A 17,336-nucleotide genomic window follows, 5' to 3' on the forward strand; every position below is an offset into this window, starting at 1 on the left:
CTAAACAGACTGGCTATATTCAACAAAATCAAGACATTTTCTCAACCTCAAAGTAGCAGGAAATTGCTATTATTTTTTAAGCAGACCAGGCTTTTAGGAATGCAAGGTAAAAATATTTTTTTTTTATGCTACAACACCCCCCACCCAAATTATGATGAATTTTCTTTACTTTCTTTTGCAATATTAGTATGGTAAAAAGCATTGCTTTTCATTAGTATGGTAAAAAGCATTGCACCTCCATGATGGTGAGGTTGTACTATTATAGTTACTCAATTCTTTGAAGATATTTATCGATTTCACATCCTGTTCTCAAGCTGAACTCACATTGTCAAAATGTTTCAGTAGTAAAAGTATGTACAATTTATGCTTATTTCAGATACTGGATCACCTGTATTGTATATTTACTGCATGTTTTCCTTGCTGTACATATTTTTCTCTCTCACCAAATCTGGCATAATTTCCCAGATGTTGGGCTATTTTACTTGAAAAAATTTAGTTCTTATAAAACTCAGTATTTTAAGTATGTTGAAAAAACCTTCAGATTATGTGGCAGAAAAGTAACTAGCAGCCCTTTTATATATATTGCGGGGAGGGGGAAACCCAAAACAACACTTACCCATAAAATAATTCTGCTTCCACTCATTTTCAGAAATTTGGGCCTCACTTTAAGAATACCCTAAAATAACAATTAGAAGTGAATGCGTATATTTTATAGAATATATCCATACACTATACATGGTAGCATGCATTAAATTTTTTTTTGTTTTTTATGACACCATATAAATGTCTGTAAAAATTAAGTTTCAAACCACTATAATAATTTGAAAATCATAAAATACAATGATACAGTTTCACTGATACTCAGACCCAAAGGTATAGAATCTACAATAACTGTTTTCATAGTATATTGTGGCCACTCCTTTTTGTTAGATGAAATTCCCTAATCCCAAAAATCACAATTTTGGGATCAGCAAAACAAGCTGACTGAGATCTGCTCCACTTCAAGATGCTGACTTTCAGCAAGCGAGGACTGCACCAGGGCCAGATGGAGACCCCAGAGCAGTCCACCTTGCTATGGATTCAATTTAAGGAGCAATGGAAGTCAGCCACAAAATTATTATGCGTAGTTTGTGGAATAATTTTGTCACTTATTTCCTGTTTTACTGAACCATTAATTGCCCAAATGTGTGGCCAGGTTACTTTTTAAAATGTGATTAAGGCTAGGGGCAGACATTACACATAAACTGGTTTAAGTGATCAGAAACTGGTTTAAACCTGTAACAGAACAGATGTTCAGTGCACATAAACCAGTTTGAAAATGGATCAAACCAGTTTGATATAAACCTAGCTGAATGTAGTATCAGACTTAACTGATTTGGGTCAAACTGGTTTATGCAATGTCCAGTTATCTGCCTGGCTTCTTTCTGCTAAACAGGGATTATTCCTGGCCCCGCCCCTCTGCTTTACATACAGACGTCTCAGCATTAGCTAGCAGACCACATGCTGGCTACAGTTTATGCTGTGGGAGACAACAAAGGCAGACGGGCTTTTTGAGGCTAATCAACAGGTAGCTGATAATGTTCTTTCTTGGAAAAGCTGTTTAAGAAGAGCTTGAACTAACAGAAAGAGGCTTTGTTTTCTTAATGGGTTGATAAGCACTGAGTTAGGAGGTGATGAACATTCCCTGCTGGGCTTCTCAGGAAAGGGGAGGAGGTGGGCAGCACATCAGAGCGTCCTACCAGGGCTTGGCCATACCCACTTCAGCTCAGTACTGTGGAAGAGAAGGGAGGGCTGCTCTAGCACCTCCCAGCTTCTAGCCTGAGCAACTGCAGGCATGTGACTGAATTTTTTCAGTCCAGAGGGGATGTCTGTAGAGTTACAAACCAGTTTAGCCTAGCCATGTTAGACTAATCTACAAAAGATTGAATCAATTCAGGCTTAGGCTTTTTGAATGTCTGTCCCTAACCTAACTGGTTAATGTCATCTTAAGTATAATGTCTGCCTGGGGCCTTACATTCATTCTGTTCTGTATCTGTGACTTTTGCCTAAAAAATCTTAAATAGAATTAAGATCAAGGGGTTTTTTTGTTAAATTTTATACTACTTGATCTTCAACCAAAAAATTACTTTAAAAGGGATTCTGTAGCTTACTCATGTCATGAAAGTTAATCATGTGATTTTCTTAACATTTGATAGTTATTTTCCAGCACCTAAATAACCAAATACACTTCAAAACATGATTATTCTGTATAGCCTCATACAAGTTTCTATTTTTTGTGTGGAAAAGCCTCAATGAAACTAGGCAAACTTTCTTCCCCTATTCCCCAAAATCTTAAAAATTCTTTGTCAGTTACATGAAAACAATCTTTCCTTCTAGTTAATCTAAATTTTCCATTTTGTGTGTCAATCCATAAACTTGTGCAGCTACGTGCTCCTACTGCAGCAACTCTCAACCAGGGCACCACAGCAGGTACTGCAAAACATTAGGTACGCAGGCACCGACACACAAGTCATTAAATAAACCCAGAGATTTTCAATAGGAATCCAGAGTCTCAAAAGCATTCTGACTGGTTAGTCGGAGTTCTCTGAAATAGAAGAACTGCTCTATTGTTTTTTGTAGTAAAAAAAAAAAAAAAAAAGCAAGGGACAGCTAAAAGTCAGCATTTTTCCTGGGGCGCCTCAAGTCTAATGAGGTTGAGAACCATGGTCCAAGAGCAGCAGTGCTCAACCCACAGCCCACACACCAATTAATGCTGCCACTGCTTATCAACCACCAAATTTCCAGGCCTCTAGGGAGCCCCAAAGCCTGGATGGGTTGGGAACCACTGTCCTAGAGTATCTCAGATGAATTCTCTTCTGAAATAACTTACCCAGATAACTACTAAAGAAGCAGCATAATATGATGTCAACAACATGGAATTCCCAAACATAAAAATGAAACAGAGTAAAAGTGATACCTGAAACAAGAAATACAAACAATCATTAAGCTTCCAAATAATTCTTAAAATTTTGCAGCATAAAACTTGATAGCAATACTTATGTTATGGTTTTAAATTCTGCATCAGTTTCTACCTACTACACAGGAGCTCAAACTAGATTCCTAATTTACAAGACTGTGGTATGAAAGGTTACTTATAAAGGTCCAAAATGGTGCCAGCATAGTGAGCACGTACTAGTGTAGAGGTGATGAACCTCTGGCCCATGGGACAAATGCAGCCCACAGAGCCATTGTATCTGGCTCACAGGACTCCCCTTGGATCCAGAAATTTGGCAGCAGGGGAGCAGTGGCTATCAATATGGCCACCCTCCCCCAGCCAAATCCCCAAACCCAATTCCCTGTGCAGTCAGTCAGAGGAAACCCAGCCACCTCCCCCCAAAGGCCAGGCCACACCCCACAGCTTCTGGATTGGGGTTAGGTTGGGGCCTGGCCACACTCCCTTCCCCGACAAGGCTGGGCCACGCGCCTTCCTCCTGTGGCGTTGGTTGGCACCTGGCCACAGTGCCCAAGGCCAGGCCACACCTCTTTCTCTCTCTGCAGGGCCAGGTTAGGGCCCAGCTACACTCCCTCCTTCCCCTGCATGTCCAGGGATTCCCCCTCCTAATTTTGTAAGGCAGCACAAATGAGAAATCATATGATATCTATTCCCATCCTAAGGGATAAATCTGTAAGAATCTATTAAAATTCATTGGATTGAACAAGAGGACAAAGTTAAATTCAGAGAATGATTAGGAGACATCTGACAATACTGGAATAAGGAAGCATGGGCACAAATAAACAGTTATTCCACTTAAAAAGCTGGGGAGAACTTAACACAACACAGCTACATCTAAATGCAACTGTTGTATTTCCATTACTATCCCACGATAGGGGAAGCTGAACTGCAATAACTTACCCCAATTCATTCAGAGCTAAATTACTGAGATTTTGCTTCACTTACTGTGGGACAGCAACTGATAAACTATGCAGTTACACCATACTGAGTAACATACAGTCACAAGTGGTAAGTCTCTCCCCACCTTCAAATGATATAATTATACCTATGCCCATGCCCAAAGACAATCAATTGTGGGGAGGAAATAGTAAAAATGACAGTACCGTGCAAGAGAAGGAGAATCAATTGAGACTATTTTTTTCATCATAAACCTATATAGTAAGTTATTCATTCAAGTGGAAAGGTTATAGAACTTCGGATTCTAGGTAATTTCCCCTAAACCAGAATATTTTTTAGAGACTGCATTTCTTACAGTGTAAGGATATTTATTGTAACTAGAAGACCATAACCTGCAAATTCCATAAAGTATTAGAGTCAGATGTTTCTCAAAATAAATACAGTATCCCATAAATACATAGCCAGTCTCTAACAACATAGGAACCCATCTACTAAAACAACTGCAAAAAAAGAAAAATCACGGGGGGGGGGGGAAATCAAGGTCACAAGCATGAATTTCACCTGGTATCTTGATTTTTGATACGCTTATTTCTATTTTTAAAATATATCTGCCCATCAGGTGAGCAAATTCATCCCATTACTTCTCTTATATATTGGAATGATTTTGATATAATGAATAATACCAGAAAGATTTTGCAGTTATTGTATTGTTCTAAGTCTACCTTCTTACCTTCCAGAAGGATGATAAAAAGTCACAATAAAAATCAGGTTAACCTATGATTAAGTCCCTTGAGGTGCTGATTTGTGTATTTGCAGTCTTTGTGTGTGCAATAAAGAGATCAAAGTCAGATATTTTTTTCAGTGCAGTTCAGTGGAAAATCATTTACTCTTCCTGGGTGATGATCTATAGACGAAGAGTCCCTATTATGCCTCCTCAGTTATAATTAAGAATATATATTTTGTATCATTTCAAGCAACTTAGTTCCAAACTCATTGCTTGTTGGTAGTCTAAAAAGCATAAGCCTACAAACTCTAACAACACAGCTCTGGGGAAAAAAATGTAATGGTTACAATTCTTCAAAGATTTAATTTCCAGCTTCCTCTGTGATATTTAAGTAACCTTTCACAACACCAGGCACCAAGCTTTTGACATTATGAGCACTGACAGATCTGGGGGGAGAGGGCGAGAAAAAACAACAACAACAAAACTAAACTAAACAACAAGCTCTATCAGAAGCAGCAGCACATTACTTCGACCTAGGTCCACAGCATCTGTATAGATCAGGCAGTTCAGTGGGGCTTTTTGGTCCTTTTAGCTGAAGTTGATTCAATCAGCTATTGAAGCACCAAAAAAACCCACTAAGGTACCCAATCTCAGCAGACACAGGGAAAGCCAGGTACAACTAATGCACTGCCTCTTCTGGGCATGTGCTGGGCTTGGCATGGCAGTGTGCTGATTTTAAAAGTAAAGCACTATTCTGGGGGGGAAGGGGGGTTCCACGTCTGCAAGCAGACTAATTATATTCTGCAGTGGTTCCTCATAATTTAACTTTGATTATTCTGAACCTTAATAAAACTGTCATGTTTATTACTTTATTTTGATGTTTTCTTGCCCTTTTAGCTTTTTTTTGGCAGAAATCAAAACATTATTGTGCAGAAAAATGCATGCTTATTTGTGATTTTTTGCTCCACCAACATTTAAAAAATCATTCAAACCACAATACTTTTATAAAATTGAGCTTCTCTCTTGAAGGACAATCAGAACTCATCACCTTCAATGACACAGACGCTTTGAGAAGATGAAGTTTTGATTTGTTAGTATTTCATTTGTTTTAGCTGAAATCATAACATGACTGATGATTTTTCAAGATATATACCATTTAAACTAGCTTATTATTTAATACATTTTCTCGTCTTCAGAATTTAAGACTTCCCCCTGAGCTGCAGGAGTGGAATGAACAGGAAGAAATCAACAGGTGCAGACAGGAAAGACAGACAAACATTTATTTGATAATGCCTCTATAATGACAAATATATTAGAATGAAATACCCAGAGTCCACAATAAGTTGGGGGTGGGGGGAGAAATCAGTGGACCTAAGAATTTAGAATCTTAAAAAACTATTTAGGCATGTCTACAAGCAGTTATTCATCACAAAAAAACCTGCTAGCAACACAGTGGGAAAAAAATGCATTTGAAAATGCTGGTTTACCAAATCTAATGGTTTAAAAAAAAATACTACGGTACTTCATAAGTAACTGTCAAGGACAAATATTAATATAATACTCATCAACATCCTATTTCTAAACACACTTATTTTGCAGTTCAATATTATTTATAGGCATTGTATCTCCTATTCTTCTACACCTTACTTGCATTTTTAGAATCAACTCAGCATCCACTACATATCTTGCATTTTTGGATTAGTTCACTGGTTCTCACGACACTCAAATTGGTTCAACTGAATTAATTATTTTAAGAATGATTAAAAAGAGACAGAGAAATCAATTACCATATGTGCACACAGTATCTTCTGTAATTTATCCGAGTCAATATAACCCACAACATATATGGCGAATAACGAGGCTATCTGGAATCAGAGATAGAAGATTAGTTAAACCAGTTGCAAAAGGTGCATATCTTTCCAGAGAGACTATACTTATGCAGTCAAAGTACATTATGCAACTAATAAATCCCAAAATTCTGATTCTTTCATAATAGGGAAATTTTCATGCACTTTACAAACTCTTAGCTGGTAAGAGGTATGCTTCACACTAGGGCTGTGGAAAAACGACTATTTTTCTCAAGTAAATTTACAAGTTTTAGATTTAGTGGCCACCTGCAAATACTCTTAGCTTTTGTAGCAACAAAATCTGCCCACCTCTGCTCAAAATGTTTGTTCAAGAGCATCTGATTTAAGTAAGACAGGAGGGAAGGTAAACAGACATGTGGGATGGCTTAAATGATCCAGGCAGCAATATTACCAATTTAAACACTGATGAGGAATATTTCCTTGCTCCCTATCTTAGACTAGGTGTTTAATTGATTCCTAAAGGCACTTGCATCAAACCATTTGATGCAAACCTTCCTCTGCCTACTTTTAACCTGTACTCTTTTTGCATGGGTGGGAAACCTGAGTCTGCAAATACTTCTGTTCTTCTTTCCTATAGCATGAAGGTCCAAGAACAAAGTACCAGGTCTTGCTTACCTCTGTCCTGAGCTTATCAGTCTTTTTTAGCTGCACTGGACAATAGCCACAATTTGTGACAATCTAACATTTTACTTTTCTTTGAGGCATATTTCAGTTGATGGCAATATGGCTTTTCTGAAACTGTAAGGCAGGCAAAAAGTACCACTTGGACTTCTTGCCAATTGGCCCTAGGGGAAAATTCCTTCTCAAATCCAAATAGGCAAATCAGTCAGATCAGCAATAACTTTTAAGAGACAACTTACTACAATTACTGAGAGGAACAATGGGAGAGAGGAACAAAAAGCTTTAAAAAGTCTTCAACAAAATTAGAAAGCATGCCAACATCAATATTAATTAGCTTCCTACTCTTGTCAACAGCAAGGCAGAAGGTCAGTGAAAGGGGGGCCAGTCACAACCCTTGTCCTATTATGCATGCTGTCTTATGCAAATTGATGTGCCAATGCTCCTCTCAGCCAATGGGATTGCTACAACAAATTTGTGGAAGAGGTCATTTAAAAATGCAACAGCCCCAGAATAAATGCTAAGCAGCAGCATCCCAAGTCATCTGGAAGCCCAGGTGGGCAAGTAGAGGAGCATCCTTGTTTTTTAAAGATAAACAGAGATAAGGACAAAGAATTAATGGCAGAGAAGTACTTTAGGAAATGCTCTTTTAATTACTTCTGCACACACCCCTCATCGAAGTACTCCTTCATATCCCAGCTTATGGACCAAGTAAAAAAAGATGAGTCCCACAAATCATACACTTAGACAAGTACCCATCCTACCATATCTAACCTGCAATCTAGCTTTTTAAAGCTTGCACTGAAGTAGTGGTTTGCCTGTTACAGGCAGATACCAATGCCCAAGGGCGATTACTGCTGGCTCCACTTAAGTTATGTAAAGGTCTGAAGAGAAAACAGAATTCTACTGCCAACAGAGAATGTGGACTCAACTAATTAAATCACAGCAAATTACCTAACATTAGTCATTAATTTGCTATATTACGCCCCTTCCCTTTTTTGAAGAGTCACATGATTGCAGCAGCCCTTTAAATTAGCTTATCAGACAGAACCAGATGCACAAAGAATAACTTTTCCAAAGTAAAAGTTAAATTTGTGTAATAAAGCATTGGGCAGCTTTCCATTTGGGAAAAGCAAGCAATTACTTTTCCTTTATAAAGCCAAATGTTCATCTACATCTGTTTGACTGAAAGTTTCATATAAACTAGGATTACAGAACTTTTTTGTGCTAATTTGAACTTGTGATCTACATTTTTCTCTAAATTAAATGCATAAAGATGGGTACATGCTAAACATAGAATTAGTGTTCTAAATCTCTTTTAGCAGTCTGTTATATGAAATGTTAGGTGTTCTCTAACAGCAATTCCGTGCCTTTATCATTAATTTCAAATTGAACAATTCAAAATCCTGTGAGTGTCATGCAAAACAAGGATGACAAGTGAAAAATATCTAATTAAAAGAATTTTTTAGCATATCACTTTCAAATTAAGTGTTAAATCTATTACTGTTAATATTTTCACTTTTTTTACACGTCAGTTTGCACAAGTTAAGTTTCTAAGCCTCCACAAGATATTTTCATTGAAATATTTTATTTTATACCACAAAAAGAAATATTTGTTTTCATATGTAATTTTTCAAAACCACCTGCAGAGTTTGAACCACCTTCCCTCTCTCCAGGGCAGAGAAATCTAGGAAAGGCTCAAGAAGGGTAAATCTGCACGTAGAACTGAGAACCAAAAAAGAGCATTTTTAAATAGTTTTGAAATTGGTTAGAAATCCAGTAAATGGGATGGTATGACATGAAACACTTTCCTGGGAACAAGAGTGAAATTTGAGTGCTATAAACTGATGGCTAAAGAAGAGTCATTAAAACAATTCTGAATCTAACAGATTCTGTATTGCTGACGTACCGAATGACAAAAATTAGTGAGGCCTTTTTAGCCACATCATTAATTCACCTGTTTAGTCTATATATAAATCTATTTTCTTAAGAAAGAAAAGATTTTAATTGAATCTGAATTACACATTTGGCTTAACATTTTGCCTACAAAATACTACCATAAAATCATATGTCATTCTTAAAAATTATCTTACTTGTGTCAGAAGAACAAACTGAGCAAACTGCCAGGGAAGCATGAAAAAGATATTAGAAACACACAGTGCAATCAAGCTTCCTCTATTAACATTCGGAATCCTTGGGAAAAAGAAATAGAATAGATACCAGTAAGTTACACTATAATAGCTCTTTGTACTTCATTCAAAAGAGCAGCAAAGAATGGAAGCAAAAAAATGAAAGACTGCCCTGCAACTTGACTTGCAATATAAAATAAGTAACACTTATGAAGAGTGTGGTTTAAAGGTAACTCTTGTGTTCATTTCTGTAAGAACATATAAAATAAATTTCAGCACTGCTGATTTTTGTAATTCAAAATGGCAGCAACTTGCAACCGAGCTTATATATACATGAAACTTCCAAAGTTTTTAATCCTGACAATGGGGGTACCAATTAAAAGCTGCAAAGACCCACATATCAGGTGTTCAAACAAATGGTATTATGATCCATAAAATGACTTAAGTACCCAATATGAGATTTAGGTAGAATTTAGGCACTTAAGGTCAAAAGCACTATCCTTAAAGCCTTGGCTTAATTTTTTTTTTTTTAACCAGTAAAATCCCAAAGGAACCCAAAGTTCCACTCCTGTGCATTCTTGTCAGTCCCATGTAACGGTATAATCTGATTCATGCCTAAACCCCTGCAAAGATCTACAAACTTGTTTTTCTACCTGCCTCCCAAGAGATCAGATATAGTAGGCACACTCATAGCCTATAAGTGCTCACAGCATGCTCACAACAGGCTTAACACATGGTAAGTCCACACCAAAACACAGTAAGGGCTGTCACTTTTGTTCAAAAACACAGCTGGAAGAGTCCCTCTATTGTACGCTAGCCTAGTAATTACTGCACTCAAAAGTAGAAGACCCTGGTTCAATTTCTGTCTCATCCTGAAGAAGTTAATGCCTATCCCCCAGAAGTGACTTCGCCATCAGACTATACGTGATTCTTGGGTTCTGCACACTCAACCCCTATGGTGGAAGCCTTTTCACTTTGCAGGGGAAAAAAATTGAGATAAATTCCCTATGTTAAGTAGTATCACTTTTGCTCCCAGTTATGGAGTTGCATTGGTATTGGCAAGAGTGGATAATGTTTGAAAAAAGCCCTAGTGTATACGATGAATTCACTGTAACCAAGTGCAAGTTAGAAGTTACCTGAGAATGTAGGTCAAAACCAACATCTGGAGCACATGGAATGGGTATGAAAAACTTTCACGCAGAGGTGGTGTCCACATCACTCTTGTGCACTGAAAGAATTTAAAAGGTTAGTTCATAGTGTTCACTGGTTTCTTTTATAGGTGTTTCCATAAAAAATAATGCATTTACAAGTAACATGATCAACTGTAGATATGGCAGAACTACAAAAAAATTGCTTGAAGAATCATTCAATAAGTCAACAAAATTCTTCATCCAAGAATAAAAGGAAGGAAGAAGCATGTATCATGAAGACTGATGATTCAGTTTTGGTGCTGCGATCTCTAAGATATGAGGCTTTTTTAAACCACTAGTATTACCCAATTCTAAAATGAGAAAACTACTGTGAAAAAGCACTCTCTCTCTCACAAAATAAACACAACAGCTTGGGAGCAGATCTTTCTAATAAGCCTCAAAGATGCCTTTTACACATGTTCTTTTACTTTCTCCCCATTATGGACACATCTTCAAGCTCCTTATTTATAAAAGCAGCCTTCCTGAAATCAATTACTCATGTAATAAAGGACCATTCACAAAAACAGACTGACTCATAAATGTAATTACACAAGAGAAATGTGTGGAGGGAGGAGGGATAGGGACACATTACCTTCCCATTTAAAGGTCCACACACTGTTGTTCAATGCAGACATTATAGCCATGCATCCCTAAAAAGTGAGGAGTGCGTGGCTCTTGCATCTGTCCCCCAACGTCTATGCAAGTAAAAATGAACCAGTGAAAGTAATTACTGTATACCATTTTCAGCCCCAACCAAACCACTAACTCGAGTTCTAATTTCACATGGTTATTCTGGCTCCTGCTCACTTCAATAACAGCCACTATCACAGCAACAGCTCTGGCCAAGACTGGGTTGGAGCTGGGCCAGAGCCTCAACTGACGGTAAGTGGCGGCAGGGGGAAGGGAGAAGAAGGGGCAAGGAAGTGGAGAAGAGCAAAAGTATTGTGGATCAGGTGGGGAGAGGGAGGAGGAAAGAGCCGGTTTGACACAGGGCAGAGGTGAGGGGGTAGGTAGTAGAGGGGACAGAGGTAGCAGGGGCAGGTGGAGGCAGCAGCTGCAACTCAGCCACGAACATGAGTAAGGGCCGGAGCCACAGAAGCCACCTGCCCCCATGTTGAATGAAGGGAAAAAAAAAACCTTGTCTTGGATTTAAGTAAATATGGTAACATCCCTTTAAAGTAAATGATTCCCCCAAGCAGCCTGCTGAAGCAAAAAATTAACATTTTTTCCAAAACTTAATAACATTTATATGATTTGTTGAATTTGTGCTTCAGTTACTAATGGCTACACTGCACCATGCAAGAGGGAGGATTTATAATTATTTTTAGTACTTAGTACTTAGAGTAGGAATACAGTAAGTAGTTGGAAGCTGTGCTTATGCAGCAGTAAAGTACCTAAGAATAACAACTGAGAAGAGAAGCCTACTAGGTAGCATATTTAGAGCATATTTTGAAATTCCATTTAAAGGTATTAGCCATGTCACCCCTCCTGTTTTTATTTCATGTTTAGAAGAAAGCTGTCAAATACAAGTCTGACTCATCAGCAAGTTAAAGAAATATGAATACAATTACAGAGTTACAAATCTTCAAGGATGTATACGTATTCAGTTTACTGAATTGAAAAAGGCAGAAATTGCAACTCTAATCGCAGCCATATGGCCCTAGCATCCATCTAAACAAATAACAGTCAGTCATATCTTTGTCAATGTCAAAAAGCAACATGATTAAAGTAAACTTGAACAAAAAACAGTAAATTTATTCTTCCAAAGCACAAGATATAAGCACAGTAATAAAGTACTGTATTTACCCAAATCTAAGCTGACTTCAAATTTAAGACAACCCCTAATTAAAAATTCTACACAGGGATAAATTCTACAAATTTGTTATTATTTTCCACTTATAGATCTAATTAGTGGAAGGTCATCTTCAATTAATCTCCACACTGCTGTGGCAGGGGGTGAGGGGCCAGATCCTTGCCTCTTATATTCCCCATTATCTGCCCCCAACCCCCCCGCCCACTGCCCATCCCCACTATGCGTCTCCCTGCCATGTGCCTTCTACCCTACTCCCTTGCTGCCCCCACATGGCTTGCCACGGTGGGGGCGCAGGTTGCAGGCAGGAGCAGGATAGCAGACTAGGGCAATCCCTGCTCCCATTTGCAGCTTGCTCCTCCCACACCATGCACCCAACAGTAGCCTGCCCCCGCCTCCCCACAACACTCTGCTCCCCTCCCTGCCCACCCCCCTCCTTACCTTTTGTTCTGCTCCAGATTGGGGCATTCAGTAGCAGCAGCAGCCCTGTCCATCCCTAGTGCAGCCCTGGCCAGGGAGAAGCAGCAACAGCTGTCAGTTGGGCTGGGTCAGGGCTGGAGGAACCAAAGCTGGAGCAGAAGATAAGGTGGGAAGGGGACATCTGGGCTGGTGGGGGTTGGCAGTAAAGAGAGCAGGGAATAGGTACAACAGGGGTTGGAAGGGAGCAGGCACAGGGTGCAGAGTGGGGATGTGGGTTTTGTCTTCCCCACAGCTGCATGGCCAGCCATTCCTCCACCAAACAAGCCTTTCCAGCTCAGGGCAGGCTCAGCTCCAGCTTCAGCCCCAAGTCTGAGTTCAAAACCAGAGCTGAGCAGCCATCTGCCCCAGGCTGGCACTCAAATCCAAGACCAGGGCTTTTACCCACCCATGCTGACAGGGGGCATGGGGAGATGGAACAAACCAACAACTTTGTCTTAGATTCGAGTAAAATACAGTACAAAGGAAGAGAGAGAAAAAAAGAAAGATTGGCTTTTGAATTAAACCAGCTCTTTCTAATATGTATAGGGCTTTTTCTTCCAAAAGTTTAGCGTTCAAATCCTGAAAAGATATAGTCATACAACTCTAGTAAATTAAAAGATTAAAAGTCACTATACCGATAGAGAATTACCTTAAACTCATGACCATCAGATAAATTATACTGAACATAAAGAAAAAAAACTGGTCCCTTGGTATACTTTTGAAGAAAGTCATGTCGACAGAATTACAAGGCAATACATTTGCTGCCCTTTACAACACAATGCAAGATGTTTTCTTCTCAGGCTACATAAGTGGAGGACCTGGAAAAACACTGGTGAAGAACAGCCATGACAGGGCTTTCATTGTCTGCGTTGATACAGTGTGTATTCTTGAGGATATAAAACACCAGAGATTGCAACCTGCAGTTTTACACACAAAGAAGCACTGTAAATATAAGAATGCCTATCTAGGCATTTCATAAATAAATCCATGCAGGAGTACAACAACCATATTTTCTACGGTGTCCTGGGATCTGAAGATATCCCTTAGATAGGCACCTAGTGGAGATTTCAGAATCAAATGTGCAATACACCAAACAATGCTACATTCAGTATAAGCACTTAATATTCCACCATCTATATATTTCTAAGCAACACCAATTATGAAATTAATTTATATAATTTTCCTTTCAGCAGCAACAGTAACTATGCAAATACATGTTGAAAACTTAGTTCCAGTGAAACAAATTGGTGGAGGAATACAGGCCAGGCCTCACACCAAGGTAGAAGGATCAAGACAATGGCCAGCAAGAAGCAACGGGTGGTGGTGATTGAAGATCGACGGGATTGGAACGGAGGGAGCCATTTGCCAACCTGACCTGTTGTCAAGTCTGCTGCTTGCCCAGAGCCTGGATTTGAGGATCATCTGGCCCTCTGACTACTACCCCATGCTGCTCAACCACGTAGGTACCAATGATACTGTGAGGGGAGACCCTGAATGTATCAAAAGCGACTAAAATGCTCTGGGGGCAAGGGTGAGGGGGTCTGGGACTCAGGTTGTGTTCTCATCGATCCTTTCAGTAAAGGGAAAGGGCCTAGGCAGCAGCAGGTACATCCTGCAGATCAACACCTGGCTGCACAGGTGATGTCACCAGCAGGGCTTTCGGATGTTCTTCCAAGAAGGACTGCTGGAAAGAGATGGGATCCACCTGACAAAGAGAGGGAAGAGCATCTTTGCAGTCAGGCTCACTAACCTAATGAAGAGGGCTTTAAATTAGATTTGCCAGGGGATGGAGACCAAAGCCAAGAGATAAGTGGGGAAGCGGGAGACCTGGGCTTGGGACAGACATTCAAAAAGCTGGAGCCTGAATTGATTCAATCTTTGCAGGTTAGCCTAGCCTGTCTAGATTGAACCAATTTGCAAGTGAACAAACATTCCCTCTAGACTGAGAAAGTACAGGCACATGCCTTCAGCTGCTTAGACCAGGCACGGGGGGGGGCGGGGCGGGGCGGCGGGGCAGCCACGCTAGAGCATACCCTCGGCTGCAGGGAAGTTGTGTTGGGGGGAGGGGGTGCATGGCCAGCCTGGCAGTAGCCTGGACTGAACTGGCCGGGGAGGGGGCTTAATCCCCTCTGTCCCACCAACACGGACCCAAGCCGGGGTCTGCAGGGCGCTCGCCCCTCTCTGCTGCCAGGCGCCAGCTAGCATTGTTCTGTTACAGGTTTAAGCCAGTTTCTGATCACTTAAATTGGCTTATATGCAACTTCTGTCCCTAGCCCAGCAGAAAGAGCAAGCAGGAGGGGGCAACCGGGGGGGGGCGGTCTCATTCCTCCTGAAAAATCAGGATAATCAACTAGTTACCTCAGATGCCTGTAAACAAATGCTCAGAGCCTGGGAAACAAGCAGGAAGAATTGGAAGTCCTTGAACAGTCATGGCACCACGACATGACTGGAATAACAGAGACATGGTGGGATAGCTCACATGATTGAAGCACTGTCATGGATGGGTACAAACTGTTCAGGAAGGGCAGGCAGGGGAGAAGAGGAGGAGTTGCACTTTATACAAACGAGCCATAGGAGGTCTGAGCAATGAAGTATGAAACTGGAGATAGGCCTGCTGAAAGTCTCTGTGTTAAGGTTAGAAGGGACAGCAAACAGGTTGATGTCATGGTGGGGGTCTGCTATAGATCAGACTAGAAGGAAGTGGCAGGTGAGGCTTTCTTCAAACATTTAGCGGAAGTTTCCTGATCACAGGCCCTGGTTCTCATGGGGGGCTTCAATCACCCTGATATCTGCTGGGAGGGCAATACAGCAGTGTGCAAGCAATTCAGGAAGTTTTCAGAAAGTGTTGGGGACAACTTTTTGGTGCAAGTGCTGGAGAGGCCAACTAGGGGCCATGCTCTTTTAGACCTGCTGCTCACAAACAGGGAAGAATTAAAAGGGAATGCAGTAGTGGATGGCAACTTGGGCATCAGTGACCACAAGATGATTGATTTCAGGATCCTGATGAAAGGAAGGATGGAGAGCAGCAGAGTAAGGACCCTGGACTTTAGAAAAGCAGACTGACTCACTAGGGGAACTCATGGGCAGGATTCCCCAGAAAGCCAGTCTGAGGAGGAGAGGAGTCCAGGATAGCTGGTTATACTTTAAAGAAGCCTTACTGAGAGTGCAGGAACAAACCATCCTGATGTGCAGAAAGACTAACAAATATGGCAAATGACCAGCTTGGCTTAGCAGGAAACTCTTCAATAAACTAAATCACAAAAAGGAAGCTTATAAGTAGTGGAAATTTGGACAAATAACTACGGAAGAATATAAGAGCATTGTGCTCAGGCATGCAAAGATGAAAGCAGGAAGGCCAAAGCACAACTGGAACTGCAGCTAGTGAGGGATGTGAAGGGTAACAACAAGGATTTCTACAAGTATGTCGGTAGCAAGAGGAGAATCAGGAGACTGGTGGATGTGGTGTACCTTTATTTTAGCAAGGTGTTGTTACAGGTTTCCCACAACATTCTCGTAGGCAAGCTAAGGAAGTATGGGTTGGATGAATGGACACTAAGGTGGATAGAAAACTGGCTGGAGCATCAGTTGCAGAGCATAGTAATCAATGGCTTGACGTCTACTTGGCAGCTGGTATCAAGTGGAGTACCCCAGGAGTCAGTGCTGGGTCTGGTTTTGTTCAATGTCTTCATCAACAACCTGGAAGATGCAATGAAGTGCACCCTCAGGAAGTTTGTAGATGACACAAAGGAGAGGGGAGTAGTAGATACGCTGGAGGGTAGGGTTAGGATTCAAAGTGACCTAGAGAAATTGGAGGATTGAGCCAAAAGAAATCTCATGAGGTTCAACAAGGACAAGTGCAAAGTCCTTCACTTAGGACAGAACAATCCCATGCACCACTACAGGCAGGGGCCTGACTGGCTGGGCAGCAGAAAAGGACCTGGGGGTTACAGTGGACAATAAACTGAAGATGAACCAGCAGCATGCCCTTGTTGCCAAGAAGGGAAATGGCATACTGGGATGCATTGGTAGCTGTGCTGCCATTAAGTCAAGGGAAATGATTATTCCCCTCTATTCAGCACTGGTGAGGCCACATCTGGAGTACTGCGTTCAGTTTTGGGCCCCCCACTACAGAAAATATGCGAATAAACTGGAGAGAGTCCAGCAGAGGGCAACAAAAATGGCAACGGGGCTGGGGCACATGACTTCTGAGGAAAGGCTGAGGGAACTTGACTTATTTACTCTAGAGAAGAGGAGATGGAGAGGATTTAATAGCAGCCTTCAACTACCTGAATGTGCATTTGAAAGAGGACAGAGCTAGACTGTTCTCGGTGGCGGCAGATGACAGAACAATTAGCAAGTCTCAAGTTGCAGCAAGAAAAGATTAGGTTAGATATTAATTAGGAAGAATTTTCTCACTAGGAGGGTAGTAAAACACTGGAACAGGTTACCCAGAGAGGTAGTGGACTCTGCATCCTTGAAGGTTTAAGTCCAGGCTAGACAAAGCTTTGGCTCTATGATCTTGCTGGGAATGGTCCTGCTTTGAGCAGGGGGGTTGAACTAAATGACCTCCTCAGGTCCCATTCAACCCTAATTTTCTATGATTCTATGAAATTGGAAATTTGCCACCAACTTCAAAGGGTACAGGTTAT

The 17,336-nt window shown here is 40.7% G+C and overlaps 1 protein-coding gene across 1 annotated transcript in view; it reads right to left on the reverse strand.

Annotated features, from left to right (window-relative positions):
* DPY19L1 (dpy-19 like 1) overlaps nt 1–17,336 on the reverse strand; it is a 111,057-nt gene that overhangs the window by 51,336 nt on the left and 42,385 nt on the right. Inside the window, exons 10-14 of the mRNA XM_019509036.1 lie at nt 10,365–10,456; nt 9,193–9,292; nt 6,401–6,478; nt 2,870–2,956; nt 617–676 (exon numbers count right to left, since the gene is read on the reverse strand). Of these exons, the coding sequence (XP_019364581.1) occupies nt 617–676; nt 2,870–2,956; nt 6,401–6,478; nt 9,193–9,292; nt 10,365–10,456 (417 nt within the window). The remainder of the gene's footprint in view (nt 1–616; nt 677–2,869; nt 2,957–6,400; nt 6,479–9,192; nt 9,293–10,364; nt 10,457–17,336) is intronic.

Source organism: Gavialis gangeticus, unplaced genomic scaffold (assembly GCF_001723915.1).
Source record: "Gavialis gangeticus isolate Ggan-Ray unplaced genomic scaffold, GavGan_comp1, whole genome shotgun sequence".
NCBI lineage: Eukaryota > Metazoa > Chordata > Crocodylia > Gavialidae > Gavialis > Gavialis gangeticus.